This window comes from Trichechus manatus, unplaced genomic scaffold (genome assembly GCF_000243295.1).
Source record: "Trichechus manatus latirostris isolate Lorelei unplaced genomic scaffold, TriManLat1.0 scaffold00001, whole genome shotgun sequence".
In the NCBI taxonomy this organism is placed as follows: Eukaryota; Metazoa; Chordata; class Mammalia; order Sirenia; family Trichechidae; genus Trichechus; species Trichechus manatus.
Genome location: NW_004443937.1, coordinates 42,974,593 through 42,987,252, shown reverse-complemented (window position 1 = coordinate 42,987,252; position 12,660 = coordinate 42,974,593). Strand labels below are relative to the sequence as shown.

Sequence of the window (12,660 nt, the reverse complement as noted above, 5' to 3'; positions counted from 1 at the left end):
TGGCAAAGAATATTGAATATACCATGGACTGCCAGAAGAACAAACAAATCTGTCTTGGAAGAAGTACAGCCAGAATGCTCATTAGAAGTGAGGATGGCGAGACGTTGTCTCACATGCTTCAGACATGTTATCAGGAGGGACCAGTCCCTGGAGAAGGACTTTATGCTTGGTAAGGTAGAGGGTCAGTGAAAAGAGAAAGCTCCTCAACGAGCTGGACTGACACAGTGGCTGCAACAATAGGCTCAAGCATAACCACGATTGTGAGGATGGCACAGGACCAGGCAGTGTTTTCTTCTGTTGTACATAGGATCGCTATGAGTTGGAACTGACTCAATGGCACTTAACAATAACAACAATAAAACAGTCATTTCATCCTCACAATTTTCTATTAATGAATGAGTTTTTTTTTAACATTTTACATTGTTCCTTTTGCTCTCTTTGAATTTGTATTTTCATTACACTTCCCTTACAGAATTCTATCTTAGAATAATATTTTCTATACTGGAAAGCACTTTATTGGTTACACTAGTATTATATTTCTTTGTAACAAAAATATGTACATAAATTTAAATTACTTTTTAATTACCTGTGACCCTAACTCTTTCCATATGAAAAATTTCTTTTGGATTGTGTTATCATTACAAGTATTATTAATACACAATGGTCCAAAACAATATAAATGTATTATAAAATGTAATAAATAATGCTTAAATATAAAAAGTAAAATTTTTTATTGGAAATTTGTCTGTTACTTAGATGAGGCTGTTATTTCTTCAGTAAGTTTATTTAGGTTTTGGACAAATATTATTTATTTCAAGAATGGGACATAATTCAGCATGACTTCTATTCCCATTTTTCATTTTATAGATGTAAATGCTAAGAAAGCTTGTTCATATAAACGAACAGCTGGGAATGGATACAGTTTTGTTATAGTGATATCACCCATTTCTTTGAATCGCTTCTATGCTATAAGCACTAGGTCATACGCTACGTATCATCATCAGAGTTAGTTCTGAGTGATCTATCCGCTGATGAGCAGACCGCTGTTGTTGCTGTGTGCCGTCGAGTGGATTCGCACTCACAGCAACTCCGTGTGACAGAGTAGAACTTCCCCATCGGGATTCCTAGGCCGTAATCTTCACGGGGAGCAGATTGCCAAGTTTTTCATGCTGTGGAGCCACCAGGTGGGTTTGAACCATCATCTTTTTGTTAGCAGGCAAGTGCTTAACCATTGAGCAATCGGAGCTCCTTACGAGTAGATTATTGCTGTAAAATCGCAGCATCACACCTCGTCTAACTTCAGGGAGAGGAAAGAGAATCACCATCAGCATCAGCATCAGCCCAAAGCTGATTGCTATGAGGTGGAGGTCAGACATACCTCCTCTCTCCAAACTTTTCACCAGTTCTGACACCAGCCGTCCCTCCCATGGCACTCTCTACTCTGCTGGGTTCAGTAGTTCATTGCAATGGCCACACAGGACTCACAGAGGAGACTCACAGTTATGGGGTTTATTGGGGAAGTAATAGTTACACTTCAGGATCTGGATCAACTAGGAAGTACAGTGACACCTGTAGAGCCGGAACTCAGCAGGGCTGCCTTGATTTTCCGGGTCTCTCAAGTTTTCCACCTTTGACAGGGTGCAGTCTTCCCACTTTTCTATCGCTTGTTTTCATGGAAAATATTTGCATTTGCCTTCTCGGACAGGTTTCCACCTTACACAGGTTTCAGCTTTCACAGGTTTTGCTGTAACAGAAACAACTCAAAATACAGTCCTTTGATTGGGATAGCTTCTTCTTGGCTGTGCCCGCAGGCAGGCCTCTGCTGCCAGGCCCTTGGTCTTGACCTCAGCCCTCCACTCTCAACCCCTGCTCACACCAGTGTTACACAGCTGTTCAGCTTCAGTAATTAGTGCCCCAAGGCATCCCACTCTGCCAGGAAGCCTCGTGTCCAAGGGTGCTCAGCTCTCTTGCTCTGTGGGTCAGCAGGCCTAGCTCCACTAACAAGTGTCCAGAGGCACCTGACTCTACCAGCAACCCTACTGCCTGAAGGCTCTCAGCTCTCTCACTCTGTGGGTCAGCACACCCACTGTAGCCACCTTGCCCGATGGGTCACGAAGCCCACCATGTCATCCTGTGCCAGTCTCCTGGTTCTGCTGTTGCTGGGCTCTGCCGTGCTTGCTGCCGCTTCTTGCCACCTCATGCTGTCTCCAGTGTTATAGCTCTCTATGTCTCTAGGGTCTAGGAAGTTCTCAGCACAGAGACCCCAGGTCCAAAGGACACACTCCGCTCCTGACTCTTCTTCTTGATGGTAGTGAGGTAGCTCCCCTAACCCCTGGGATTGGTTCTTTTTAAGCCTAGCAGGATGGCAAAACTGACCAATTACCTACAAGGGTTCCATGTACCTTATTTGCATAGTCCCACCCAATCATTTTGTGGGAGTTACAAGACCATGACTAGAAGGGCCATGTAATAGCAATTCACTGCACTGCAAACACTTTCAATTTTATCAAAAGCAAAAAATTGGAAACCTTCTATTACGCAAAAGGTTACATTATCCAGGCATTGGAATAGCTCTCTTTTATCAGCACCAACACTGATATTTCAAACGTTTCCTTTGTTTATTGTCCCAGAGGTTTTGTGTCCTGTGGCAATGGGATATGTAGTAAGATTTGGGATGGGAAAAGGATGCTTTTCTTTTGTGCCACGGGAGAAGATGATTAAGAATTAAGACAGCAAGGTATTTCAGGTGATAGGCATTCTCAAGAAGGTAAATTCTAGGCAAATGTACCTATGAAGGTCGAGAAATTTTAAATTTATTTCCTTAAAATCATCCATGTCCCTGTATTTCTTGGAGAGTTTCACGTACCCCTAGGTCACCACGAGTCAGAATCGACTCGATGGCACCTAACAACAACAGACGTATGTGTGTCCCTGTTAGGAGATGCCACCACAGACCTTGAAATATATATACGGAGAAAACAAAGTAGGAGGAGAAATAAAAAAGAAGGGGGGGGAGGGGAGGGGGACGGGAAAGTAGATGGGGTGGGAGAAGAAGATGAAGAAGAAGAGACGGAAGGAAGGAAGGAGGGAGGGAGGGAGGGAGAGAGGGAAGGAATGAAGAAAGGAAGGAAGGAAAGAGGGCGGGAAGGAAGTATTGAAAGATGTAGATCCCCATCTCGAACTAAATAAGCACAAGTCACACTGGCCAAAGAACTAGCAAGAAAAATGGTTGACTAACTCCATGACGCTGAGCTAAATCAATTTGCAGCTAACTTCACTACTCTTTCCTTGATCTCATGAGATTTCCAGTCATTTATTTCAGAGGGGTTTCCAGCGAGTCTCGCGATACTTATCCAACACAGTGGCACAAGAAAATGACAGACATCATGTTTTTGTTGCAGATCCAAGAGATTTGGATGAAAAAGAATTCGATTACCTTTAAAATACCTGCCCTGAGGGCTCAGGTAACTCCAAAGCCCTCCAGGGATTAGAAAAAGAAATTAGAAGGAATAGAAAAAGTTATTTCATAAAGAAACCACTTACAATGAGTGGGCCCCGGTTGTTCTCCCGGTACTTGTTCTGGAAGAAAATGTAAACGACGGTGGCGGCCAAGGAGTAGAGGAAGGTGAAGACTGCAACGGTAACGAAGAATTCTGCCGAAGATGAGAAGTCGCCAGTCAGAGCCAGCTTCTGCCGTTCCTTTCCCTCGCAGGTAGGTGCCTCAAAAGTCACCTGATGCAACCTAAATCCCAAGATTCAAGAAGACACTCTTTAATACGCTTGATAGAGGAAATTCGATGCCATATGTCTACATCTTCTAAAGCAAAGTAAAATGTGATCTGGGGGTTTCATGGCATGCCTAAGAGACAACTTCATTAAAAACATTACAGAGATTATAGCTGCGGATATGGAAATAAATATTGCAGTTAAACATTGTTCAGTTGGGTTTTATCATAGCTAGCCACTCTAGAGAGAAGGGATGGGGAAGAAAAGGGAATGTGAAATGATTTTAACTTAGAGTACAGAATCCTTCTGCTTGAATCCTCAATGCTTTCCCACTGTGCTTGGACTAAAACCCACCAGCTCCTTAACATGGGAGACTAGGGCTTACATACATGCCCCATCTTTGTCTCCAGCCTCTTCTCCTGCCATTCTTAACTCCATCACCTTGTTCCAACCACGTTGTCCTACATCCTATTTCTCGGTTATGCCCAAGCACGCTCCTGCCCTAGGGTCTTCTCACTGATATTCCTTCTTTCTCAATCACTGTGTCCTCTGACATCTTCCATGGTTAGCTCCTTCTTGGCATCTCCTGGGGAACCTTTCCTTGGCCACTCATCTAAAGTAGCTCCTCTCTCTTAGACATTTTCTACCATCTCACCTTCTTTCATGTCATTCATAGTACTCATCACCAGCCAAAACTCTTGTGGTAGTGTATTAGATTCCTGGTTTTTTTTTCTTTCTCCTATACCTTCAGCAATGAACTCTTCATGCTAGTGGGACCTTGGCTTTCTTCTCTGTGTATCCTGAATGCCTGACACTTGTTATGTACTCAGTATACAGCACTGGAATACACGGATTAACATTCCTGATTCTATAAGATGACTGGTCCTCATTTGACTAAACTTTGGAACTTCTATTTTCTAGAGTAAGTTCTATCAGGGCAGCATCCAGAGGAATTATATTATTTGATAGAGAAAAAGAAGATGTTTGGGTAATACTTTCTGCTCAGCTGATGACACTTAAGGAAGATGTATAATTAGCATAACAGTAACTCATGATGTGAACTAGAACCAAGCAGTGAACTGTAATTTAATATAGTAGCTGTCATGGATTGAATTGTGTCCTCTCAAAATATGTGTCAACTTGGCTAGGCCATGATTCCCAGTAGTATGTAATTATCCTCCATTTTGTGAGTTGTAAATCCAAATACCTCTACGAGGCAGGATTGGGGTGTGGTGGGGTGTATCTTGATTCACACTGCCTTACTTAAGTCACGCCCTTACTCAAGTCACATCCTTGCTTGAGTCACACCTTTTGTTTTATAAGAAATAAAAGGAGAGAGAAGCAAGCAGAGGAAGAGGGACCTCACTACTACCAAGAAAGAAGAGCCAGGAGTGGGGCGTGTCCTTTTGGACCTGGAGCCCCTGCGCTGAGAACCTCCTAGACCCAGGGGAAGACTGATGCCAAGATACATGGAGATCTCCAAGGAACGCTGGGCCCACAGATGTTGAAAGGAGACAAAGACCTCCCTGCAGAGCCAACAGAGAGAGACAGTCTTTCTCTAGAGCTGGAGCCCTGAATTCAGACTTCTAGCCTCCTTAACTGAGAAAATAAATCTGTGTTTGTTAAAGCCATCCACTTGTGTTATTCCTGTTATAGCAGCACTAGATGACTAAGACAGTAGCCAAATTCTTCTTCTTCAGAAATGACTAAGTTATTCCTTGAGGATTAGGCAAGCACCTGAAAATAGACTTGAAAGAGAACTATTTACGTCAATAAAGCATCACTTGGAAAATTATCTATGAAAGTAACAATGATCATACTACCACTGACAAAGCTCGTAAATTCCCAATTTATGCTCAGGAAGTGATTTACTGACTAAGCAAAACTTGATCCCTTTACAACAGACCCACTGTGCCCATCCTCTTGTAATTAAGATAATAATGACAACGAGAAAACAACACTAACGGTAGCATCTAACATATAGGGGCATTTCCTCTGTGCCAGGCTTTGTGTTACGTGTTTTATATGCATTATTTGATGCAATGCTCAAGACAAACCTATGATGTAGGCATTTTCATTGCCCCCACCCCCCCTTTACAGATGAGGACACAGAGGTTTAGAAAGATTAAGTAATTTGTCCTAAGCCACGTAGCCAGTAAATGTTGGGGCATGGGTTTAAATCTTCATCTGACAGCAGGGCCTGATTTTTTTTTACCTTGCCATTAACCTGCTCTTGTTAAATAATGAGAACATTAACCAGGATGGATGTTTTCTCCAAGTGAAGCCCATGCATGCCTAGCATCAGAATCCCTGGGGGCCTTGATTTAAAAAAACAAAAAACAAAAAAAAGGCTATTCCAGGACATTTTCCTGGACCTGGAGTCCCTGGGTGGTGCAAATGTTTAGTGCACTCGGCTGCTAATCAAAAGTTGGAGGTTCAAGTACACCTAGAGGCACCTTGGAAGAAAGCCTGGCATTCTACTTCTGAAAACTCAGTGACTGAAAACCTTACAATGCACACACGTGGGAGTTGCACTGAATCAGAAGCGACTCAAGAGGGACTGGTTGTGGTTGTTGTTTTTATTCTGAATTACTGAATTAAAATCTCTGGGTGGATAGCCTCCTTGATAGCCAAAGCAGGAAAGCCCCGTCGCCCTAAGTTCCTTCTCAAAAATGTGTTCTTTTTTATTTATTCTTTGACTTGAAACCATTTACTAAGTCCATTTGATTTTACTCGTGGATTCTGAGCCTCATTGCAAAGAAGGGTCATTTTTCTTGACTAACAGAAAGTTGTGTGTCTTAGTTACCTAGTTTGAAACCTAATTCCAAAAGAATTCCTTGCATTCTTTAGCTCTCCCCTTCGGTCTAAGCTGATGGTTTTTCTGCCATGGTGCTTGTTGAGATCAGCCAGTCACAGGCTTAACCTCTAACGAAGACTATGTAACCACATCCTTGTTTAAAATTCTAGGACATGTGTTCTTAGTTTGCACAACAGGATTTTCCAAATCTTTAAGTTCTGTTTTCATTTTGCACAGTTCACTTTTAAGTCCATCTCTTTCCTCTCACATTTTACTATAAGCTGCAAGGATAAACCATGTGGCCCCTTTAAGATCTTGCTTAGAAATCTCATCAACCAGATATCCAAGCTCATCGCTTACAAGTTCTACCTCCCACCAAACATTTGAACATAATTCAGACAAGTTCTTTGCCACTGCATAAAAATCATCACCCTTCTTCCATTGTCCAATTACATGTTCATCTTTTTCTTTTAAAGCCTCACCAGAAGCACATTTAATGTCCAGATTTCTAGCAACATTCTGTTGCTGGCACCATATGCATTCTCTAAGACAATAGACTTTCTCTATAGCTCTCTTCACTTTATTCTGAGCCCTCATCAGAATGGCCATTGACGTCCATAATTCTACCAACAATGTTTTCAAGTCAATCTAGGCTTTTACTCTTACCAGAAAACCAAACCCTTTGACGTCGAGTCAATTCCAACTCACAGTGACCCTATAAGACAGAGTAGAACTGCCTCATCAGGTTTCCAAGGAGCAGTTGGTGGGTTCAAACTGTCGACCTTCTGGTTAGCACTGAACGTTTAACCACTATGCAACCAGGCCTCCAGGCTTTTACTATTAGTCACCTTAAAACCCTTCCAGCCTCTACCTGTTACCCAATTCCAAAACAACTTCTACATTTTAGTTATCTGTTAGAGCAGCACCCCACTCTAACATATCTAATTCTATTTCAGCTCTTGTGGCATAGTGGTTAAGAGCTCAGCTGCTAACCAACAGGTTGGCGGTTCAAATCCACCAGTCGCTCCTTGGAAACCCGATGGGGCAGTTCTACTCTGTCCTATAGGGTCGCTATGAGTCGGAATCAACTTGACGGCAATGGGTTCAGTTTTTTTGGTTTAGTGCTGCTATAAGAAAAATACCACAAGCATGTGGCTTTAACAAAAAGTTTATTTTCTCACAGTTCAGGAGGCTAGAAGTCCAAATTCAGGGTGTTGGCTCTAGGGGAAGGCTTTCTCTCTCTGTCAGCTCCAGAGGAAGGTCCTTGTCTCTCTGAGCTTTTGTTCCTGGGTGCCAAATCAATTTCTAAAGTGGTTGTACCATTTTACATTCCCACCAACAGTGTGTAAGTGTTCCAGTCTCTCCACAACCTCTCCAACATTTATTATTTTGTGTTTTTTGGATTGATGCTAGCCTCGTTGGGGTGAGATAGTATCTCTTTGTAGTTTTGGTTTGCATTTCTCTAATGGCTAATGATCATGATCATTTCCTCATGTGTCTGTTAGCCGCCTGAATGTCTTCTTTGGCGAAGTGCCTGTTCATATCTTTTGCCCATTTTTTAATTGGGTTATTTGTCTTTTTTGTTGTTGAGATTTTGTAGTATCTTGTAGATTTTAGAGATTAGACGCTGACTGGATTTGTTGTAGCCAAAATTTTTTTCCCAGTCTGTAGGTTGTCTTTTCACTCTTTTGGTGAAGTCTTTTGATGAGCACAAGTGTTTGATTTTTAGGAGCTCCCAGTTATCTACTTCCTCTTCTGGTGTTTGTGAATTGTTACTTATAGCTTGTATTCTGTTTATGCCATGTATTAGGGCTCCTAGTGTTGTCCCTATTTTTCCTTCCATGATCTTTATCATTTTCAATTTTATATTTAGGTCTTTGATCCATTCTGAGTTCATTTTTGTGCATGGTGTGAGCTATGGGTCTTGTTTCAGTTTTCTGCAGATGGATATCCAGTTATGCCAGCACCATTTGTTAAAGAGATTGTCTTTTCCCCTATTAATGGACTTCAGACTTTGGGCCTTTGTCAAGTATCAGTTGCTCATAGGTTTCAACTTGAACTTGCGAATGAGCAATTGATGGTCTGTTCTGCAGTCGGCCCCTGGCCTTTTCTGACTGATAATGCTGAGTTTTTCTATCGTCTCTTTCCAGGGATGTAGTCAGTTTAATTCCTGTGTATTCCATCTGGCTAGGTCCACATGTATAGTCACCATTTATGTTGTGGAGAAAAGGTATTTTTTGACCAAAGAAGTCATTGGTCTTGCAAAATTCTATCAAGTGAGCTCCAGCATCATTTCCATCACCATGGCCATATTCTCCAACTACCCATCCTTCTTCTTTGATTTCAGCTTTCGCATTCCAATCACCAGTAATTATCAATGCATCCTGATGGCATGTTTGATTAATTTCAGACTGCAGAGGTTGGTAAAATCTTCAATTTCTTCATCTTTGGCCTTGGCAGCTGATGCTTGAATTTGAATAATAGTCGTATTAAACGGTCTTCCTTGTAGGCATGTGGATATTATCCTATCACTGACAGTGTTGTACTTCAGGGTAGATCTTGCGATGATCTATGAATGCAACGCCATTCCTCTTCAAGTTGTCATTCCTGTCACAGTAGACCATATGATTGTCTGATTCAAAATGGCCAATAGCAGTCCATTTCAGCTCACTAATGCCTAGGATATCACCGTTTATGAGTTCCATTTCATTTTTGAGGATTTCTAATTTTGCTAGATTCATACTTCATACATTCCATGCTCCAATTATTAATGGATGTTTGCAGCTGTTTCTTCTTATTTTGAGTTGTGCCACATCAGCGAATGAAGGTCCCGAAAGCTCGACTCCATCCATGTCATTAAGGCCAACCCTACTTTGAGGAGGCGGGTCTTCCTCAGTCATATTTTGAGTGCCTTGTAACCTGAGGGACCCATTTTCTGGCACTATTTATCAGAGAATTTTCCGCTGCTATTTATGAGGTTTTCACTAGCTAATTCTTTTAGGAAGTAGACTGCCAAGTCCTTCTTCCTAGTCTGTCTTAGTCTGGAAGCTCAGCTGAAACCTGTCTGCCATGAGTGACCCTGCTTGTATTTGAATACTGATAGCATAGCTTCCAGCATCACAGCAACGCACAAGCCCCCACAGTACAACAACCTGACAGACGTATATACCCAAGTGAAATGAAACCATGTGTCCAGTCAAAATTTGTACATGAATGTTCAGAGTAGCATTATTTACAATAGCTAAAAGGTAGAAACAACCGAAATGTCCTTCAACAAATGGATGGATAAGTAAAATGTGATACAGCCATACAAGGAAATAGTATTCAACAATAACAAGGAATGAAGTACTGATACATGCTACAATATGGATGAACCCTGAAAACGTTACGCTCAGTGAAAGAAGCCAGTCACTAAGGGCCACATATTGTATGATTCCATTTATATGAAATACCCAGAACAGGAGAAATCATAGGGGCAGAAGGTAGTGGGGAGATTGTGGATGATTGTTAATGGATATGGGGTTCCTTTTTGGAGTCATGAAAATGTTTGAAAATTGTGGTGATGTATGTACAATTCTGTGAATGTACTAAAATGGGAATATATTAAAGTGAATTGTACACGTTCCAAAAAAAACACACCAAATCCGATGCCACTGAGTCAATTCCGACTCATGTGACCCTATAGGACAGAGTACAACTGCCCCGTAGGGTTTCCAAGAAGCAGCTGGTGGATTCAAACGGCCAACCTTTTGGTTAGCAGCCAAGCTCTTCACCACTGTGCCACCAGGGCTCCTTCTACACTTTAAGTGGGTGAACTGTATGGTTTGGGAACTGTTAAAAAGTAGTAGGAAAGATCATGTACTAAGACCCTGGGTAGGGAAGCAGCACAGCACGTGGGGATTTGAGACGTGGCTTGTGAAACTGAGGCGGAGCAAGTGAGGGGTGGGTGGTGCAGGATGAGATGGAGAAGGAGCCATGGGCCCCCAGTGCTGAACCATGGACTCCGGGTTAAGGATTTCGGTCTTTATCTTAAGTCAGAGTTTGGAAAGATTTTCATGTAAACCAAAAACAGTAGGCTGGGCCATATCACCTGTCAAAACTATTTAGAGCCATGCACGCTCTCTTTCCGGGTGCCAGGATGCACCTCAGCATCTGCCATGCTTCCATCATGTCCGCCCCATCACCTCACATGCACAGACTGTGTCTGCAGTCTTTGCATGGTGGAGGCTGGAGGGGAGGGGAGGATAAAATAATTGCTTCTTTCTACGCAGCCAGCTGAATATCAGTGTTTTTCCCATTGCTAACTTATTATGTTGCCTTACAGGAATTCTTAATTGTGTTTATCGGTACAAGGCAAAATAATTCACTAAATAATCTGCTGTGTTTGTCAATACCGATGATCTATAGCGCGGCATTTAGCTGTACTGGGCTGAAATCAGGAGAAAGAGGGGGCATGGAAGTGAAATTCTAATCTAGAGCCTTTTCCATGGAAATGGGTAGGAGATAATTTACAAAGGAAGAGCATGTCAGCTTCTAATAGTGTTTGTATAATAATTCATATCACCAAGTATTTCAAATGTCCTATGAGGATGCACGTTAGTAAACTTACATGTTTCTGTTAACATGGAGATTCTTTTAAGCAATAAGCAGTTACATCTGCACATGTAAAGATTCATAAATACAATTTTTTTTGAAGGGGAGCAATTTTGTAGTCACTGTGTGTTTAGCCCCTGTAACAACTTTGGAAGCAAATATCATTCATTTAGAACCCGGACCAGTAGAAACACTCTCCACTATAGACAGAGCATGTCAGTTGATGTGTGAATGGAATCTGGGAGCCGACTGAGTTCACCTCTGATCTTGTAAGGAAGGAGCCAGGGAGCAACTGCTGAGGCTGCAAAAATGGACCAAATCCAATCTGTGGATTTCAAATGTATAATTCCCTTCCCGGCTGCCTGACTCAATCAAGGGGTAACTGAATTTCATTGGGCTTTGCTGCATTGTGTCTATCAACGAAAGGCCTCCATTTTTGTGATTTTTAAAAATTTCACTGCTTAAACAAAGCCTTTAAAACATTTTACATCTGCTTTGCCCACCATGTTCTTTAAAAGAATTATCTGAGATCAAATTGACAATGGCAACTCAAAAGGTTGGATGGGAAGCTTAGGGGACAGTGAGTTTAAGATAATGCCGGTGGAAAAACTTGGAAAAGGATAGTGAGAACAGTAGCACAATTTGAAAGATATAATCAACGTCCCTGAATTGTACATGTAGAAATTGTTGAAATGGTATCTCTTTCAAGTGTACACTCTCACCAAAATAAAAATTAAAAACAAACAAACATTTTACTGATGTTTCAATTAAACTAAAAGAACTACTGAGTGCCCACATCTTTTAGTTCTGTTTATGAGGCCTGGAAAAATATTAACTGTAACTATGCCTTCAGGGAATTGGAGAAAGGCAAGTCGATGTTTATTATTAACAAAAAAATTTGTAATAACCACCACCACCATGTTGCAACCTCCAGCATTGCACTAGCCTCTGTGCCTACTTGTGTCTCATTTAATGCTCAGCATAATTTTCTTTTTTTTTTTTTTTATTGTGCTTTAAGTGAAAGTTTACAATTCAAGTCAGTCTCTCATACAAAAATTTATAGCATGTTGTGTGAGCCTAGTTGCTCTCCCTATACTGTGACAGTATAGGGAGATTTCACCCCAGACTTCCCATGTCCACTCAACCAGCTCCAGACCCTCTCTGCCTTCTCATCTCGCGTCTTGACAGGAGCTGCCCATTTAGTCGCATGTATCTACTTGAGCTAAGAAGCGCACTCGTCACGACTATCATTTTATGTCCCATAGTCCAGTCTAATCTTTGTCTGAAGAGTTGGCCTCGGGAATGGTCTTAGTTCTGGGCTAACAGAGAGTCTGGGGGTCATGTCTTCTGGGTGTCCTCCAGTCTCAGTCAGACCATTAAGTCTGGTCTTTTTGCTAGAATTTGAGTTTTGCACCCCACTTTTCTCCTGCTCCATCAGGGGCTCTCTGTTGTGTTGCCTGTCAGGGCAGTCATTGTTGGTAGCTGGGCACCATCTAGTTCTTCTGGTCTCAGGCTGATGGAGTCTCTGGTTTATGTGGCCCTTT

General features: G+C 41.8%; 1 protein-coding gene across 2 annotated transcripts in view; it reads right to left on the bottom strand.

Annotated features, from left to right (window-relative positions):
* The window catches only part of SYNPR (synaptoporin), a 407,308-nt gene that overhangs the window by 65,305 nt on the left and 329,343 nt on the right, over positions 1-12,660 (bottom strand). For both annotated transcript variants that reach the window (XM_004368658.2, XM_004368659.2), the window contains one exon: positions 3,544-3,742. In XM_004368658.2, coding sequence (XP_004368715.1) covers positions 3,544-3,742 — 199 coding nt within the window. The remainder of the gene's footprint in view (positions 1-3,543; positions 3,743-12,660) is intronic.